The following is a 20,497-nucleotide window of genomic DNA, read 5'->3' on the forward strand; positions in this document are numbered from 1 at the left end:
TGCTGTGCTAGAACAAGAAATCACTTGGTCGTTTAAAGATCATCCAAAGGTGATGCCTAATCCGGGTGGATATGCTCTGGTGGTGGATCCGATCATGCACGGACCAACATCGCGAGTCCGGTTCAGCAAAGTGCTGGTGGACAATGGTAGCAGCATCAACATCATGTACCGGCACACCATGCATACCCTTGGCATAACTCCAAACATGCTGGAGCCAAGTCACACAACTTTCCATGGCATAAATCCGGGATTGTCCTGCTCCCCGATGGGCAAAGTCCGTGTTGGTGTGATGTTTGGTGGCCGAGACAATTGCCGTGTTGAAAACATTCTGTTCGAAGTGGTTGATCTCGACAGCCCTTACCATGCTTTGCTGGGGAGACCGGCATTGGCTAAGTTCATGGCCTCAACTCATACGGCTTACCTCAAGATGAAGATGTCGACACCAAACGGTCCCTTAACCGTGGTGGGAAATTACAAGATCTCGCTGGAAACTACTTCTGTCGGATCAAATCTGGCCGAATCGCTGGTCATAGCGGAAGAAAAAAAGAGAATTCAAACCGCAGTTGCGCTGGCTCAATCCTCCCAGCTGAACTTAGCGGCAATGAGCGGCAACCTTGGCACACCGGCTTTCAAGCCGCCAAAGGAGACAAAGGACATCGTGCTGGATCCGGCTTACCCAGAGCGCATCGTTCGTATCAGTGCCAGCCTGAGTGAAGCATAGGAAAGCACGCTCGTCAACTTCCTCCGTGAGAATCGGAACATCTTCGCCTGGTCTACTGATGACTTGGTGGGTTTGCCGAGGGAGTTGGCTGAGCACTCTATAAACGTCCGGAAGGACGCGAAGCCAGTAAAGCAACCTTTGCGCCATTTTGCTGAAGATAGGAGGAAGATCATCGGAGAGGAAGTAACAAAGCTACTGGTTTCCTGTTTCATCGTGGAAGTTCTGCATACCGAGTGGCTAGCAAACCCAGTGCTGATCGAGAAGAAGAAGGAAGAAGATCCGAAGGCACCCAAGGCTTGGCGCATGTGTATTCCTTATATTTATTGTTTTCTTTAGATGATATGAACTACTAAGAGAAGGCTTGTCTGTCCAAAAGCCCTTACTCCCTCCATGGAGAAATGTAAGATGTTTTACATATTTTTAAACTAGATTGGATATACAAATTAAAAGTAGTGAAACTACACACTAAAAGTAGACTAGATTTAAACAAAAGCGAGTGAATCTATAAAAAGACTAAAACATCTTATATTTTCTGCAGGGAGGGAGTATTTGCGTAACAATATCTTTACATCAACTCAGCATTTGTAACCCCATTTTATTAGATCAACACGCACTTGGAACGAAACAGTCCTTTGACCTTTGTTCTTTATTAAACACCCTTTGACCCGTGCAATGCTTTCACTTCCAGGCTGCCACTCTCGAGTATATATACTGCCTAGCACGCCCCGCAGCCATAGATCCATTAGGGTTTACTTGCGTACGGAAATCAGAGCGGCGGCGGCTGATAGCTAGCACAATCGACCTTGCGGACGGGAAGCTCAGAGAGTGTTGCGGAGGAAGCAACAAGGGTGGCGGGGAGAAGGATGGATTCATCTTCTCAGGAGTTAACGGAGATGGAGAAGGAGATGGAGAGGATGGAGATGGAGAGGAAAACATCTTCAAAGGGAAAGAAGGAGACGAGGAAGGGGGAAAAATCGCTGGTTGCGATTGAGCCCCCAGCGCCGCCGGCACTGGCGAAGATTCGTGGTAAGGAGGCGCTGGAGATAGCGAGCGACGAGGAGAGCGATGAGGGGCCAGAGGAGAGCGAAGAGGAGCCCGAGGAGAGCGACGAGGAGCCCAAGGAGTCCCGCACCGACCTACGTGCGTACGAAGCCCGTCTCTACCGCGATTTCTGGAATGATGTGTTCGCCGGCGAGGAGTACGGTTCCTACGACACTGTCAGTGAGTAGCACTTCTCTAGCTTCCAATTTCCTGCACATTTCTTTTTCTTCTTCACCTTATTAGCCATGGCCAATTATTACTACCGCCGTTTCGAAGATCATGATCCAGTACTTTAACTGTGTTCCTTCGAATTGCCTGTTCATTAATTAATTATCTGCTTTGATCTCCTAGCTAGGATGATACATGCTGCATATTATGCCAATCCAAATCTCATTCTTTTAACTACATTACGTTTGGTCCATCTGTGCAGCTGTTATTCCTCCCATGTATTTCACCGACCGCAGTCATGATGACTTCGTCCATGTCCAGCACACATTGCAAATCTTTTCAGTCAAAGTAACAGATGTAGCAGAGGGCTTAAGATGGCCACTGGATGTCTATGGTCATGTTGCTGTCAGAGATGTGGTAGATCATAATCGGAATATGATCTTTCACCGTGAGAGAGGGAATAGCCAAACCATTTTCGAAAAGGTTCGTGCATACTTACCTCTCTGAACATTGTATGTTCTGTTCTTGTTTCTGAACTTCAACATAATAGAGTAGCATTGCATGATTTATCCAGAGGTCTAAACTTAAATCCATGTTTTTCTGTGGGCTTCATTGAGATGAAATACACATATCCTTACTTTCTTTGTCATTGGCAACGTGTTACTCAAACTGTATTAGTTGTACTAACCCATACTACCACTTCCATAGGCTCCATTTACATGAAATGCACTTTCTTAAAATTAATGGTCACCGAGTTACTCTTACTGTATTTGTCAAGGTACCGTAGTAACTATTCTATCACACATATATACATGCATAAGCATGTAAAAGTTTGTAGTAACAGCTCGTGCATACAGTAAGTGCCTCAAAACAAAACTGTTATAAATGTTTTGATTTGTTGAAATATCCAAATTATAAATGGTTATTGAGTATAAGACACCAATCTGGAGATCAGAACACATGCGCGCATGCATGTTAAGTATACCTATTTTTTTGTTCTAACTTGACTAAAGTTGGTGTGCTTCCATAATCTATGATTAAATCTAGGCATTGAAACTATAGTTTAATCTTGGTGTATTTTGGATGTCACCTTGTGCATGCTTTCAGATATTAGGCAGTCCTAACAGTGATTGCAACATAAACCACAATCTGTACTTTCTGTTACATAATTTAGACTATTTACATGTGCTCCCACACAGTGCTGGATCTGTAACCCAGTCTGTTTGCAAAATGTTGTCTTTTTTGTACTTATAATTGGCTGTATTCTCTTTAGATTTCGAAAGATTTAAAGTGTTTTAGCATTGATGGAGAGGCATCATCCCATCAATCTACTACCGTGCTTTAGTCCTTTTGAGTATATATATATACACCTTACAATATGCGTGTCTAAGGTTTTTGAAGATTTGAACAAGTTCTGCTGATCAACTAAAATTTATTGGCTTTTATGCCTCTTGGGCAAATTCTGCTAATTGTAGGCTGCTCTTCTGCCTCTGCTACCAATATGCCTCTAATTCAAGTTATTATAGTTCAGCATCTGATGGATAAATTTCTATCCATTGACACACTTTATCAAGATATAAGAGATTGGTTAGATTTTACTTCTAGTCTTCAAATCTTATTGATTATTTACTTTGTTATATGTTGCATGTAGGATCCATATCTAGCACTTACAGGTCCTACACGGGCTGTTGTTGTGTCAGTACATCCTGTGCACTTTGAGGTTGATTTGAAAGTGAAAGGCACCATTGAGTCTGAGGATAAAGATTTAAGTTTTCTAGCAGTCTCGTACAGAAGTTGCGGCCCATCTACATCATATGTGATTGATAGGGTTGAGACTAGCAAGCTGAGTACAGTGGAGTTCACATTTGCCCACATTGTTAACTCGGTGGAGGCTACAATCAGCGTGGAAGTCATTAGTGGTAGATGGCCTCTTGGTTATCGAGGTATATTTACTGCCATGACATCCACTATCGAGGACATGGAAGTATCTCTGCTTGATTTCGGAGGTGACAAACTGCCTGTGGATAATGATGGCAAGATCGAGCTTTCACGCCGCGTTGTTTCTGTCGAACTCCTTGACCCTGAACACCAGAAGGTCTCAAAGCTTAAGGTTTCAGTGCAAGCAGAATGCATTGATGGGAAAAAGAACAGGGTGAAATGTGATCTGTCTTTTAAGCCTAAGGAAGCCGATAGAAGTGAGGGGAAGATGAAGATCGTCTCATGTGAGCTGAAAGTAACTGTGGCTTGGTCTCTACTCTCGACTTTCAAATGTAGCTACGACTAGCCCATCCAACTCGCCTTATGAGTATCTGTGCTTGCTTTTGTTGTTGAAGATTGCCCATTCTTGGAAGCTGGCCAGTTGCTATTGCCCTATTTACATTATTATGTGCCATGTTCTGTAGTTTTCCTACGACTGTAGTGCTGCTTAGCAAGTGCTGTCAGTTGGGTGCTTGCTATGTTATCCTAGTCGAATTTGCCCTAGCTAAATGTTTAAGCTATATGTTGTACTAACTAGGCGGCGCTTGAGTATGTTGTATATGTTCAAGTGTTGTTGTCTGTGTCACCAAGTTAATTGTTCTGTTAAATGCTTCAGGTTTTGTGCAGTCTTTTACACTAGTGCTCTGAGCAAGGCAAAAGGCGTTCCTGGTACACTAATGCTTCAGGTTTTGTGCAGTCTTTTACACTAGTGCTCTGTGCAGTCTTTTACTCCTGATCTAGTTGCATTTAACACAACACCAAAAGCCATTTACACAGCGCACTTTTGATGTACTACTATTGATGTTGAAAAAATAAATCGAGCCAATAGGCCTTGTACAGGAATCATCCAGGTTTTGAGTTGTTTGTTCCATTTCCCTAGCTACTACGTGATGTTTGAACTTGTTTTGTCATTTTACTCTTGTATCCTGCTAGTAGAAAATCGAAATGTAAGTAGTTCGCATGCAGTGCCGCTTCTTATTTCGTCTTGTTCTGACAACATGCATGTTTAAGAGAGTATATAGCATAAAACAAGCACTTTAAAAGCTAAATTTACTGTTTTAATTTATGTTTACCTGACGAAAAGTCACCACATTTTCTACAGTATATTTTCTGCAATAATCACTAAAGCTGAACTGACGAAATTTGATGTCGTTTCTGACAGGTGGGTCAACCTGTTGGACAACTTACTGACGTGGACTAGGATCCACCAGGGCAGTGGCCACTGCCACTGCTCCGGTGAACTCGCTGAGGCCTCCCGGCGAACTAGCCGCCATCCTGCCATGTCTGATATTCTTATACTACCGCCCTTAGAGCATCTCTAGCAGAGCCTGTACAAGAGACGGAAACTGAAAAGTTTCGGCGAAAATAAGAGTTCGGGCTGAAACTGGGCGGCGACCGCCCCGTATTAAAAGGGGCCGCGGAGGAGAGTTTGGTTTCCAAACCCTACTCCCCTCCGCCGCTTCCACTCCCTCCACCGCTGCCTCACACGTATTCCGGCGAGCAATCGAGTAGGCCACAGCCACCCCTCCACACTCCTAAGCGGCGCGATGGCCTCCCGTGGCAGTGGAGCAGGCCGCTGCGCGGGATTGGGCGGTGTGGACTCGCCGCCGCGTCCCCCCGTGTTCTGCACCAACGCGGAGCGCCGGAAGTGGAATCGGTCGGAGGGCGCGTGCAAGCGCAGCGCCCGCCGGTGGACGAACTAGGGGCTCACGCCCCCAGGGAAGCTTGCCAGGTACGCCAACGGCAGCGAGGGGTCGTCGTCTGGCGTCCCCAGTCGCGCACTGCGGCCCCCCATCGCCGATAGCTCCGACAATGACTTCCCCGTCCCCGCGCGGTCGCCCACCTTCTCGGCGGGCAACTGCGTCCACGGCTTAAACGAGGAGAACGCCGTGCTCGCGCAGACGAAGGCCATCTCCACGGCGGAGGCCCACGCTCGCTTCCGCCGGGAGGAGGTGGACGCCGTCCGCCAAGTACGTGAGTACGAGGCGGCTCGCCAGGAGGAGCGCGTCCGCCGCGTGAGGCCGACGAGGAGTGAAGCTCGTCGACGCCAGCGTCGACGCTGTCCGCCGTCGAGACGCTCTGCCACCACCGCAACGCCGCGCGTATAGGCCATTATTTAGGCTGCATTTTGGTTCAAATTAGTACCGCCCGCCGGTGTACTAAGTAATTTAGGTTTAATTTATCGAATTATTTAACTTTTGATGCTCAATCGGAGCATCAAATCCATCCATATATATGATCGATGAATTTCCGCCGCGACATTTCAAATTCAGTTTTTCAGTTTTTGTTTTATGGATTCTGCTCTGTGATAAGGTTTTTCCGACCCGTAAACACGAGTTCGGCGAATTGAACTCCGAGTTTTCAGTTCACGTGTTTACGGGCTCTGCTAGAGATGCTCTTAACTCCGGTCAACCCAGCCCTCACCGCGGTGACCTCCGCAAAGCGCCGCAGGCCACCTCCAGAGATAGGCCGAGGCCGCCGTGCGCCGCCGCTTGGTCTCCCTGCACCGCCAATCAACGCGACCTGGACCATCAAAAAAATAAATCAACGCGACCTGTCGTTCAGCAGATCCCCGCGCCGCCAACCGACAAGGTCGCGGTGGCGTAGCGCGCGCTCGAGGAGGCCCGACGCGCGCGCCAGCGCGGTCGTGCACGCGCCAGGCTTGTCCTGCTCCAGTGAGTCACTGCCAAGCCGGCGTTCGCGGCGAAGAAGGTGGTGGAGGAGGTTGCAGCCGACGAGGGCAGGCCCTGGCGTTCGCGGCGAAGAAGGCCCGGCGGGACGCCGCAATCGGCGGGGGAAGGGCCTGGACTGAGGCTGCAACCGCGCTAGAGGCGCGACGAGCACCGCGCCGGGGCGGACGTGGTCATCGATGTCGTCCTCGTCGGCGGTGTCCGACAGCGGCGGCAGCGCCCCGTCCAACTTCCTCTCTCCGATCCTCAAAAGTTTTTGCGATTGACGTCCATGCTGGTAGAATAATAAAAATGTTACTCCCTTGCTGATTGAAAATGTGATTGGTTGTAAGGTCCCTTTATCTATGGATTGGGCATCTGATGAATCATTTGCGAGGAAAAGTAAAAAAGAGTAATCATAAGAAACATGTGGTGGCTAATAGACCGGTCACTAGAAGTCAAAAGAAAAGTAATGACACCTCTGCCCTGGCAGAGTGGTCAGGACAAAAAACAATTCCTAGTAAGTTTAAATGAAAGGTGCCATTTGGAATTGTAGAAGTGTGGGAAAAAAAGGGTATGTCGGCTTGCCTCATTGATTTGATTAGAGACCATGGGCTAGATTTATTTGCTTGAAAGAGACCATGAAGAGACAATACACCGCCAATTTCTTTAGAAAAATTGATCCTGGAGGGAGCTTCTTTTGGAAATGGATTCCTTCTATAGGAAAATCTGGGGTATCCTATGTGGGGCGAAACAAGACTCTTTTGGTGTGTTGGATTATAAGCTTGGACAGTTTACTTTGAGAATGGATTTATGGGATAATACGAAAAAATGCAAGTGGTCTCTTTTAACTGTTTATGGCCCTGCTCATTTGGATAGGAAGAATGAGTTCTTATCAGAGATTGCTTCCTTCGGACGTGATGTTGATTGTCTGTTTATCATAGGAGGAGACTTTTATTTTGCGACACTGGGGGGAGAAGAATAAAAAGAATACCCTGCCTCACTTTTCTAACATCTTTAATTCGATTATCCATACCCTTGGGTTAAGGGAGATACATATGTCTGGAGGTACATATACTTGGTCTAATAAACAGAGGGAACCTACTTTAGAGAAGCTTGATCGTTTCCTGATGTCTTCTGATTGGGAGGACATTTTTTCCTTTAGTGCAAGTGAGGAAACTGGTGTCGGATCTTTCAGACTACTATCCTCTTTTGTTAATGTCTGGGGAAATTGATGGCTCCTTAAAAAAATTGAGAATTTCGTTTTGATATATCCTGGCTTAAGAATAAGGATTTTCTTCCTCAAGTTGAGAAAATCTGGAAGATGCCGGTTAATATTATTGATTCTATTGATATTATGAATATTAAGTTGAAACGGTTTAAAAAGCATTTTAAGGGGTGGGGTTCGAATCTTTTCGGTCATATAAGAAAAAGGAAGAAGGAACTTAAGGAAGAGCTGGCCCTTTTAGAAAGTAAAGAAGAAATTGATGTGCTTTCCTCTGAGGATTTTGTTAGGAAAACGGAGGTGATTATCGAGTTGCAAAAGAGTTATGCGGATGAAGAACTCTTTTGGTTACAGAGATCTCATGAGAGATGGTTGTTAGAAGGTGATCAAAACACCGCATATTTTCATAGAGTTGCAAATGGTCGGAGAAGAAAAAATATGATTCATGTTTTAAAGGATGGAAATATTAATATTGCGGGGACTAAAAATCTTTTGAAACATGCTACTGACTATTATAAATCCTTGTTTGAACTGGCTCATGGTAACTTGTTACATCTTGATGGGTCCTTGTGGTCGAGTGATGAAAACCTTAATGAAAATGATAATCTTGATTTGACTCGACCCTTTACTGTAGAGGAAATTGAGTCTGCCCTTTTTTCCATGGACGTTAATAAAGCACCGGGTCCAGATAATATTCCTATTGAATTTTTCCAATATTGTTGGCATTTGGTGAAACCTGAGATTATGTATCTTTTTGAGTGTTTTTATAACGGCACCCTGGATGTTAAGCGCCTTAATTACGGGATAATTACCTTTCTCCGAAGATGGTGGGGGCTGATCGTATAACTCAATACCGTCCTATCTGTTTACTTAGATGTATCTACAAGTTGATCACTAAAACCCTTACTGTACGATTGGAACCCTATTCCGGAAAATTGTTTAGTATTCAACAAAACGCTTTTATTAGAGGGAGGAATATTATGGATGGTGTTCTTTCCTTACATGAGATTCTTAACTACACTCATGTCAAGAAGCAATGTGGGATTGTTTTGAAGTTGGATTTCGAAAAAGCCTACGACAAGGTTAATTGGAACTTCTTATTGGAATGTCATAGAATTCATGGATTCAATGAACTCTGGTGCTCTTGGGTTAAAAAGAGCTTGTTTGAGGGGACGGTTAGTGTAAAACTCAACAATGAAATAGGCTCTTATTTTCAGAGTGCAAAAGGGGTGTATCAAGGTGATCCTTGGTCTCCAACTTTGTTTAACCTTGTTGCTGAATCTCTGACTAAGATGGTGTTGCGTGCACAAGAGAATGATATGCTTGTTGGTTTAGCCGATGATTTGATCCCTAAGGGAGTAGCGGTTTTGCAATATGCCGATGATACGGTGTTATGTATTCAGCATGATCCTGATAAAGCGATAAACCTGAAGTTGTTGCTTTACTCCTTTGAGTTAATGTTGGGACTTAAGATTAACTTCCTGAAAAGCGAAATCTTTATCATCGGAGGGGATAATGAGATTGCCGGCTTATATTCTGATATGTTTGGATGTCAAGTGGGTACTCTTCCTATGAAATATCTGGGGGTGCCCATATCTTCGGTTGCCTTAAAAACTTCGGATTGGGACTATATCGATGATAAGCTTGTTAGAAAACTTGATGCTTGGATTGGTAACAATGCTTCCTCAGGTGCTAAGAAAGTGCTTATTGATGCTTGCTTATCATCCACCCTGTACTATCCCATGTCCATGTTCGGAACAGAGTCACTTTTGATGGACATGTGATGAAATCACCTATGGAAGCTATTTTCATTGTTTGCTTGTTTCTGATATATTGGGCAGGTCTACAACCCGAAGAGATCAAGGAACATATGGTCCAGGGTTCAGAGAAGTTGATAAGGATGGCGGCGGAATTCACCAAGAGGATCAAGACTAGACCTGCCCGGCTGACTGCGGGTAATGGTCAGTGACCTAGGTGAGTCTGGATGTTGAGCCTCTCTACCTGATGGATGATTTTGGTTCCTCATGAATTGAGTTGCCGCCGGGTGTGAAGCACAAGATCCTTGGAAAATTGTTCTGCTCTCCTCCTGGCAGCTTTTGTTGTTGGTCCTGTCTCATGAAACTAGCTATCATGTATGCGAGTTGTTTTGTGGTTGTAAGGGTCCTTTGATCAAACTTGGTTAGAATGTAGGCTAAAGTGGTAACAGGTTTTTGTCCCATGGTGTTATCTTTGCTTTGCAAGGGTATCACAGTGGGTTTCCTGTTAGTGCTCTAGCTCGCTTCTCTTCCTCCTACCCCCTTCCTGATGTGTCTGGTGTGTGTGTTGAACAATGTATTTCCGTTTTGTGATGAAATGGAAAGAAGTGAGAAGCCCGGTTGGAAAAACGTCCATGCTGGTGTGCGTACTGATCCCGAGCATTTGGTTGCAGGAGGTGATGAGGGACCTGCAGTTCGCCGGCGAGGGGTTCAGGTACGACCGTACGAGGCCAAGGCGACCAGAGAGTTTAAAAGGGTTTTGTAGTGTTTATTGCAAGAAAAAAATACGGTGGTTCATTGTTCCTCAAACTAGAAAGGTGGCCCTCGCAAATGCGAGGGCATCATCTTTAATAGGTTAAAGCTCTTGATGATATAAATTTATGGTGTCATTGATAACATAAATTTGAAATTCTCGCACAAAATTATGTGAGGTAAAACATCACATTTGTGATATTATTTTTGAATTATTTTTTATGAACAATAGTTACTATGACATTTCCACTAATACCATGTCACATATTCTATAATTTATATTTTACCTTTTGGTAATTACTAGTCCACGGATTTGTTGACTCCATATCGAAGGTGTAACCTTGCGTTTGTGGATTTTTATCGTGACAATCCAACAAATTCGTATTGCTACTCTTACACTTACATTATTATTGTCTCTAATAAAATACCGACAAACCACCTCCATATCTATATTGTTATTAACCTCTTTTCTGTTTAATCTAACTATGTTAGGGGATTACTTATGTATCACTAATTATTCACATGATATATCTAAAACTAACTCTTAAGGTACATGGAGCAATCTGGTGCTGATTCTATATCCTTACGCCAATGTGTAAATTTTGATAAAACCACTTAAATCCACCCATAACATTATTAAAATAAGAATGAATTAGCACTATGAATATAATTGTTGTCTATTTTATAATGTCGTACGCTCTCACCCGGAGTTTGAATCACTATAACTATACATTTGTGTCGAGCGTCATAGAAGTGGGACATGACTATCCTGAAATTACTATTTGTAAAAATTCGTAAATAAATGTATCAAACCATAGCGGTGAGTTTTAAATCTAAAATCTTATAATAATGTTTTTTATCATCTATAGCGTTTTTTAAACATGTTTCTTCGAAACATTGCACTCTATCAAATTTAATTTGTCTAACATGGAAATTATTCAGTCTTGGGGACCAACTACACCCTTTACTCATAACAACTGCTTAAGAATGGTGACATGTAGCAAACAGAGCTTAGCTCTGGTGGTTAGGTCCCTTGTGGTGGAACCAACCCACCCAGGTTCAAGTCCTAGACTTGATATGGGTGTTTGCATTTACCTGAAATTTATTCCAGGATTTAACCGGCGTTATGCTTACAGTGGTAGGTGACGTGCCCGTCAACAGCGAGGCGCCAGTGGTGACTTCGTCAACCTCAAGATATGCCGGCTCAGTTCCTCGGAGGTGCTCATAGGGGTAGGGTATGCGTGCGTGCGTTCATAGGGGTGTTTGTACGTGCGTGTTTGTGAGCGTTTGCGTTGTACTGTGTTCTCAAAAAAAATGGTGACATGTATGTGTGACAAACACCATCAGCACGTGGTCACCATGAGTGTGTGATTACTGCAATGACCGACCATATTACCTGCAACTTAAGTTGTGAAGAAAGACTTGGTAATTGTGGACCAAGATCCGCGCTCAATATTTATGGACGATGTTCTTTATATATCGTATAAACCCGTGCTCTAATTTATACCGCCTCCATCCCAAAAAACATGTCACATTTTTTTAAATTTGGATTGTCCTCTATCTATACACTATTGAGTGTAAGTGTAAAGATACATTTGAATTTAGACAAATCAGTTGCATCCTTCTCGGAAGGGAATTTTTTTTCTTGTGATTGTTTAAATATACTCAATTCATGTATAGTATAAATCACTACACACTATCTAGCCAAATGTCCACCACTGTCTTCTTCTGCCTACCTGGCTCGACGGCAGGACGACAACAACTACTTGACGCAAAACACACCCTCCTCGCCGGCACTCTTGCTTAGCTCCCGTGGACATGGCCTATGACATGGCCTATGACGCATGTGGTTACTAAAAAACTTGAATTCTGATTTTATATACTCCCTCCATTTATAAAAAAGCTTGGCAATTTTTTCTAGGTACGGATGAATCTATAGCTAAAACATGTCTATGTACCTCTATATTTAGACAAAGTTGACAAGTTTTTTTATTAATGGAGGGAGAATTTTACATCCTAGTCTAGAGACACAGGTATGCACGTGTGGAAATTTACATAACATGTCCTACGCCAGATAACTCACCTAAAACGTTTTTTAAAAGGAAAACGCTGCCGAACCCCCGGGGGATCAGCGCTCCGTTCCTCCGCTTCGAGAACACGCCGCGTGTCCACGACTAGCGATGGAAACGAGTGGAACCACCGCCCGCACGATAGGTCCCACCCACGTTATCCCTTCCTCCTCCCCACCGCTCCGTCGTCCCCGCTGCTCGCGCGCCACCGGCCCTGCCGCTCCATCCCGGCCGCGCCTCCTAGATTCCCGCCGGACCCGTCGAGAGCACCGCCGCCGGCCCCCGTCGAGAGCACCGCCGCCGGCCCCCGTCGAGAGCACCGCCGCCGGCCCCCGTCTAGAGCAACGCCGCCGGCCCCCGTCGAGAGCACCGCCGCCGGCCTCTTGGGCCTGCTCCGCCCCCTCATATTTTCTACTCTGCGTCGCGCCCCCATGAAGCTTCGCCGGCCTCTTGGACATGCAGATCCGCCGCGCCACCATAGGCCAAGATCCGGCTACCTGCGGGGAGTAGCAGCAGGGGTCGCGGACCATGGCCATTTGCTGCTCCTCCGCTGCCCTGCTACCGATGGCGGTGGGTGCTGCTGCTACCGATGGCGGTGGCCCCTGCTGCAACCGGCGGTGGCCGCTGCTACCATCGGCTTTTGGCTTCTGCTATGACCGGCCGACGTCTCTGCTACCATGGCACAGCGGTGGTGCTCCATGCGGCGGCCTGCTCTGCTACCATGGCAAGACGGATGTGCTACCAGTCCTCCGGCGAGTCTTCAACGAGATCGGTTTTGCTACAATAGCAAAAAAAAGCCGCTACATTTTTGTGTTTTTTTTGCTACTTTAGCATATTCTTTTTGCTACCATGTCTCCGGTGAGGTTTCCGGCGACGCCTCCGGCGAGGTCCCGGGTGACATCTCCGGCGAGTTTTTTTTGCAAGCTCTCCGATGAGGTCGGTGTTGCTACAATACCAGAATTTTTTTGCTACAATAGTACAACATTTTCGCTACATCGTCTCCGGTGAGGTCTCCGGCGAGTCTCCGACGAGATCTATGTGTATTTGGGGTGAACCGTGTTTTGCTACAATTGTGTTGATTTTGCTACAAACGAACCGTTTTTTGCTACTTTGGTACATTATGGTAGCAAAAGTGGGACTGAGGTATACTGTGACACGTGTCATGATCTGGACGGTCAAATCGAGCTAATCCAACGGCTGTCCACCCGGGGATTAGAAATCTAATCCCCCGGGGGACGCTCAGCGTGCCCCTTTTTAAAACTGGCCTATGGCCTAAACCTGGGATGGGGCTTGCCTGTGCCCGCAGCGTACGACCATCGGTGCGGCGGGACAAGTGAAATCCCATCGAACGGCACTCGTCAGCTCCGTTGTTTCCTTCCGAAGAAAAAGCAGAAATACAGCCCTGTATCCGGTTCCCTTCCATAATACACGCACATTAAAAGGAAACACAAAATACGAGATACACGGGAACGCATTCACGATATCCACACCTCCGCGCCAAAACCAAAATCGATCTGCCGCTAGTTACAACCGAATCGAAGCACAAAACCTGCTTATCTCTGTTTCTCCTTGAGCTTGCACCCGCAGACGAGGTAAGCGATGAGGTCCTCTACTTTTGCTGAGTCGGGGGCCTCGCCACAGGCATGGCGACCTAGCTGCCCCGGCGTGCCTGCACCTCGTCCGCGTCGCCGCCACGGCCTACGGGGAGTCAGACCACCCCCTCGGCACCTCCTGTAGCTTCACACGCTGCCTTCAGTCAAGACCACCCGGGCCAGCGCCAGTCTGATTCGCAAGGGCGCACGGTTGCCAGGAACGGGCCGGCGTCGGAGGAGCAGAGGCACCGTCCCTGACCCCGAGGCGGTGGAGCGGCGAGATCCTTTGAGGGGTAGCGGCTGGAGGTCGCAGAACGGGACTACGGCCAAGGTCGCGGACTTGCGGCTCAGCTTCCGCCACTTGAGTTCTTGTTCCAGCTCGAGCTTCGGTTCACACAGGGGATGGACACATATGGAATCTACACGGGGATGGATACGTCGCGGCTTGTATTTCTGTTCTTTTTTCGGAAGGAAACGATAGAGTTGAGGGTTGCCGTTCGATGGGATTCACTTGTCCCGTCGCACGGATGGTCGCACGCTGCGGGCACAGGACCTCACTTGGACGTGATCAAATAGGACTCCCACGGTCAGGCAAAAAAAATCCGTTACGTATGGAAAGAGATCTAGTTTCTATGTTATTCCTTAAACTATAATGTACGTTCCTTAGACTTTCCCAGATCTAAGCATGGTAGTCTAGATATTTTTTCACGAAAAGAATATAACGTGTCATGTTCACGTTCCGTGTCACACATGTCCGCATTTACGTAAACATTTATCTCTTATTAAATCCTGATCACAAATTACATATCCAATGACTAAAAATAATTTGGATGATGTGGATTAACCTCATGTTTCTATTTAAAACCATGTATTTTACTTTTAGTATATAATAGATATAAAGTGGTACTAAAAGATAAATTTAACGTTCAAAGTGTAGACGTGATATGCCACTTTCAAACAAACAAAAAAGTGCAATACCCTTTTGCTAGCAGTGGAATGAGAATATATAGTGTGTCTGTGTTGGACAGACATAAGAATGGAATGAGAATAATATTCGTCTCCCGCCAATCGCCGACTCCAAGAAAATTTAATTGCCTCCACCTCCGTCTCATGTATAGATCAATTTCCCCTCCTCCGACCAGTCTTGCCGGCGTTGGGAGGAGTGGGTAACCTGATCTATACGTGGAGTGTTTCATAAAAGTAGGATTTTCAACATATTAAGTTTTGCTAGCCGTCTTCTTGTTGGCATGCACCTCAAGACTAGCCCACGGCAACACGGCCATCAAAGCAGCCGTCCCGGATCACCCTTAGAGCATCTCTAACAGAGCCCGTAAACATGTGAATTGTAAAAGGCGAGCTCAGGCCACTGAATTCGTGTTTACGGGTCGAAAAAGTCTCGACGCAGATAGGAACCCCTAAAATAAAACTGTAAAAGAGAATATTCCTAACATATGTTATTTTTTTCCTTGGCCAAATCCTCCTTCTTCCTCTGCTCTGCCCGCTTGCTCAGGCAGTCAGGCCACCCGCCCCGCTCCGGCCACCTGCCCCGCCCTGCCCTGCACCACCCCGGCCTGCCCCGCCCCGCTCTGGCCACCTGCCCTGCCCTGCCCTGCACCGCCCCGGCCCGCCCGTGCCGCGCCGAGACGCCCGACCCCGTCCCGCCCCGCTGCCGGCCCCGCCCGAGCCACCCCTGCGATGTCCCACCCGAGCTGCCCCGCGCCGCCCCGACCTCGACCCGTCATGCGCCGTGCCGCCCCGTCCTGCGCTGCGCCGCCCCGTCTGCGCCGCGCCGCCCCGGCCTTGCCTCGCCCCGCCCGCGCCGCCCCGTCTTGTGCCGCCCCGCCCCCGCCAACACTGCCCCGGCGAGCTCGACCCCGCCCCGCCCTGTCACGGATGCCTCTAGGGCGGCTCCGCCCGCGCCCGGCGAACTCGAGGCCGGCCGGCTGCCCACTCTCCCTTCCCCGAGCTCGCAATGTAGGGCTCCGCTGAAATTTGGCCATCCTCCGGCCTAATTTTACCGAATTTTGGCCGTATTCTGAGAGTCCTCCGGCGGAACTGCAGTGTTCGGAGCTGAAGTTTCAGCCCGCCAAAACGCCACTAGGAATAAAGGTTTGCCTTTAGTTCGACTTTCCAACCCCTACAAATAAGGGGCGGCGTTTGGTTTTCGGGCTCGACCTGTAATTTTTTTTCGGTTTCACCCCATTTACAGTAACTGATCTGCGGCGATTTTCGAACCGAACCCGTAAACATGCGTTTATTTTACAGTTTGTCCAGTTTATGGGCTCTGCTAGAGATGCTCTTAGCCTGCATCCACCCATGAACCACCCCTCTATCTCGTGGCCCCATCTCCCCCAGCATCTCCCATCACCTCGATCCAGATCAAGCTCCCCGTGCGATCTAGTTAGGCCGCTGGCACCCCTCACCAGGCCTCCACATGGTTGCCGCAGGGTAAATGCCAAGCTAGGGGGATGGTTGTGGGCGGGTGTTAACTCTATCGCGATTCTAAAGCACGACCGCAGCGGATCTCAAGCGGGTGCCTCGGCTCGGCGCATGCGTGGCCATGACGTCAGTTGCATAGTTAAGTGAACTCCTCCCTTTCGATGGTCCACCAAACGGCGACGAGATCCAGGCTGGTGGTACCAACCTCGCAGCAGCTCTCGGGTGGATCGTACGTTCCCTTGGGCCATGCCGGTTGATAGTGAGGTGGAGCTGGTGGCGGAGGTTGTGACAGGTCACTCCGGGCATAAAACCCGAATCCCGAATCCCGAACCCGAAATTCCCAAACCCGTATATCCCGAACCCGAAAAACCCGAGCACCTATTCGGGAAGGTGTTTGAAATTCCCGAATTTATTTCAGGAATTTCGGGTTTGTAGTTGTAGCACCCGAATATCCCGAAAAGCCCATCAACATGTAAGATTTACAGAGCCCAAAAGAGAAGACGCAACCCAGCCCTAGTGGATTTATCGGTAAACTACCAGAGCACCACGAGTACGCACAGGATCTCCTCCAATTTCCCCACGCTCGCATCTCCCCCAGACCCCTGCTGGCCTCTGCTTCGCACTTGCCAGGACCTTTCGCACGCTGCCGCCGCTCACCACGACAGCTCCCGCCAGCCGCCGCCGCTCGCCACAACAGATCCCGCCGGCCGCCGCCCCTCGCCATGACAGATCCCGCCGGCCGCTGTCGCCCGCCACCTCCTCGTCATCCTTGAAGCGCGATGGGACACCTCCGCCTTCCATCCTCCTTGCCCAAGATGAAAGCTACAGACTGAAAGATTTCGGGCTATTCAGGAATTCCCGATCCCGAACCTGAATTATCGGGTACCCGAAATTTCGGGAACGACATATTGTGAAGCATTTTCGGGTGTTATTTTTTGAATCCTGAATTTTTTTATCCCGAATTTCCCGTCCCGAATTTTCGGGATTTCCCGAACGCCCAGAGTGAGGTGACAGGTACGAGGATTTGCCCTCAACGACAGAGCATGTGGGCATTGTTTGTCTGGTTGGAGGCGTTATGGTAGCGTTTCACGTTTCATATGTGCTCAGGGGGAACCCTAGATTCAGTATTCCTGGAGTGAATGATGGTGATGTCCCTACGTTGTCACCCCTGTGGGGGCAACATTTTTGGAGACATGCATCGGTTGAACGGACTAGTGAATGGCTTCAATGGCGGGACATTGGTCTCCACATTCTTCTCGCGTAGTGACCAAGGTAGACCAGTGCTGGATATACCACGTCAAAGATGGCGAGTCTCGGTGGCGTGTCAAAGATGGTGAGTCTCGGTGGCGTGGTGTAGTGGCGTCTCTATGCCCAGCGTGACTTGATAGACTCGTGCATAGTTGGTTGCAGGTGGCGTTAGGACTGTCAATGACCATGCGGGTCTCTTCCATGAATATGGTTTGACGGCTCGACAACGGTGACGGCTTCTGGTGCGTTTGCATGAGGTGCCCGCTGAGGGTCTGCTAGAACGGACATGTTCTCCTGGTTCGCCATAGAGTGACTCAGTGATACCCCCGGTGAGTGAGAAAGTGAGCGACTAGAGGGGGTGAATAGGTGCTACACAATTTTATACTTTTTCAATTTTTATGGCGGTGCAAGAAGGTAACAGTGCGAACTTGCATGTAAAGGTGAACCTATATGATGCAATGCAAAAAATAAATAAGGAAACACCAAGTAACAAGAGCAAGATAAAGGTAGCAAGACAACCGGGGAGCGGGTGGAGACGAGACACGCGAGATGTTTCCCATAGTTCCTTCCCAAAGGATGTGTGTCTATGTTGAGGAGGTGTAGCACCACGAAGGTTTCCAACCGCCCACAAAGGCGTCACCTTGTTCCTTTGTGAGCACATCACAAAGGCGTACCAACTTCTCCACTAAGCAAGCTCGGTCGAGGCATCTAACCTTCACAAAAGGTTGGGGCAAGACTCCACAAACAACTTGGAGGCTCCCAACAACATCAAGATCTAGTACAAACCAAATCTAGCCTCTAGATGAACCCTCAACAAGGATCCCCACACAAGGACATCAGGGGTTTCCAAATCCACAAAGGAAATGTTGTGGGTTTTCGTGTTTTCTTTGATACCTAGAGGTAGATCGGGCCCTCCTCCGTCGATTCCCACAGTTTGGGGGGATTTTGTTGGCTAGTGAGGGAGATCAACACAATTGAAGCTCAACAACAATGGAGGAGAGAGTGTTTTTCGTCCTCTAACGGATTGATCTCAGAGGAAGAAGGTGTCCCCTTTTATAGCATGTACGCTGAGAAATGGCCGTTCCAGTCAGGGGGTTAGGGGCGGATGGTCCGTAGTTAGGAACTCCCGGATCATCTCCCCCCCCCCCCCCCCCCCCCCGGATAATCCGGGCTTGGTGATGACTGTGAGAGGGGTGGATGATCCCCCCTCGGATATTTGGACACGCATGTGGACGCGCATGAAGGCAGCGGAATCAGGATAATTCGCGCCATCAAAGATCACCGGGCAGCGAGGAATCGCAACATAGCCCGACGAGGAAGACATTTTTTTGGTTTTTTATCAAACCCCGCCTATGTTGCGTGGTGGACACAGGACTAGCGCGTCCTAGGGCTACTCCTCTCGTCCATGGACGAGGACATCGCCTGCAAAATGATCGGCAGGACTACGGGCGCCGCGGTGTGGGATGCAGTCCACGCCATGTTTGGCGCCCAGAACTATGCCAATATTCGGCACATCCGTCGGCAGATTCAATCTCTGAGGAAGAACGACATGACCGCCGGCGAGTACATGAACAAGGTCAAGGTCTTGGCGGACACCATGGCCGCTGCCGGATCACCCCTGAGGGACGATGAGGTAATCGACTACATGATCACCGGTTTGGGCTCCGACTTCAACCCCCTCGCGGCCTCCATGATCCGCGACAACCGCGTTGACTCCCTCGCGGACTTCTACTCGCACGTGCTCAGTTTTGAGTCACTCTGTGCGGGTCAGACCCAGAACGATGAGTGGTCCTCCTCGGCAAACGCCGTGTCACGCCCTGGCTCCTTCCCCACCGCCGGCCAGCCATCGCAGCAGCGCCCCTACGACAATAACCCTGGGCGCCCCGGAAACAGGTCATGGCGGTGGTGGAGATCGCCGCCAGAACAACGACGGCATCAACAACTACGGTGGGGGCGGCAACAACAACCGCTCCAATGACAACTACGGTGAGGGCGATCGCCGCCAGTACAACGGCGGCGGCAACGGCCGCAACGGCCGCAAAAAGCAGCGCCCACAATGCCATTTGTGCACCTACTGGGGGCATGAGGCGAGCGACTGCCGCAACCGCTTCAACCCGAGTTCGTGCCTCCACGTCAGCGTTCCGGCAACTCGCCGTCCACCAGCTCCAACGACTCCCATTGGCAAATGGACACGGGGGCGACAGACCACCTGACTAGCCATCTCGAGCGCCTCCACATGGCCGAACAATACGACGGAAAGGATCACGTTCAAGTAGCCAACGGTGCAGGTTTGTCAATTTCTCACATTGGTCATTCAACTTTAGCCGGTTCTTCCCTCCAGTTGAAAAATATCCTGCATGTTCCAAACATCCACAAAGATCTTCTTTCTGTATATCATCTTGTGTCCGATAATTATGTTTTTGTGGAATTTCACCGTGACTTTTCCTGTGTTAAGGACAAGGCCACGAAGAAACTTCTTCTTCTCGGTAGAAGTGAGGGAGGTCTCTACCCAGTCCCCTTTAGTCGAGCTTCGTCATCATTCGTCTCGCCATGCTCTCTCCAGCACCAAGACCACATCCGCACAATGGCATCAGCGTTTAGGGCATCCTACAAATAAAATAGTGCAAACTCTTGTTAGGGCAAATAATTTATCTTGTTCCTCGTCAGAAAATACTGTGTTGGTTTGTGATGCTTGCCAGCGTGCAAAGAGTCATCACTTATCTTATACTGCATCTCATCGTGTTTCCACTATGCCTCTTGAATTGATCCACTCTGATGTTTGGGGGCCTACTATTGCCTCCTCCGGAGGTTTCAAATATTATATTAGTTTTATTGATGACT

The 20,497-nt window shown here is 48.2% G+C and overlaps 1 protein-coding gene and 1 non-coding gene across 2 annotated transcripts; both read left to right on the top strand.

Moving 5' to 3' along the window:
* Window positions 1-1,441: 1,441 nt before the first annotated feature.
* On the top strand, window positions 1,442-4,515 carry LOC127297615 (uncharacterized). Its single transcript, XM_051327927.2, has 3 exons — window positions 1,442-1,942; window positions 2,193-2,413; window positions 3,582-4,515. The coding sequence occupies exons 1-3, from the start codon at window positions 1,585-1,587 to the stop codon at window positions 4,212-4,214; spliced, it is 1,212 nt and encodes a 403-aa protein (XP_051183887.1). The 5' UTR covers window positions 1,442-1,584; the 3' UTR covers window positions 4,215-4,515.
* A 14,756-nt stretch (window positions 4,516-19,271) lies between these two features.
* On the top strand, window positions 19,272-19,410 carry LOC127297762 (small nucleolar RNA Z247). Its single transcript, XR_007849451.1, has one exon. It is a non-coding gene; the product is annotated as a small nucleolar RNA Z247 (small nucleolar RNA).
* Window positions 19,411-20,497: the final 1,087 nt, after the last annotated feature.

This window comes from Lolium perenne, chromosome 4 (assembly GCF_019359855.2).
Source record: "Lolium perenne isolate Kyuss_39 chromosome 4, Kyuss_2.0, whole genome shotgun sequence".
NCBI lineage: Eukaryota > Viridiplantae > Streptophyta > Magnoliopsida > Poales > Poaceae > Lolium > Lolium perenne.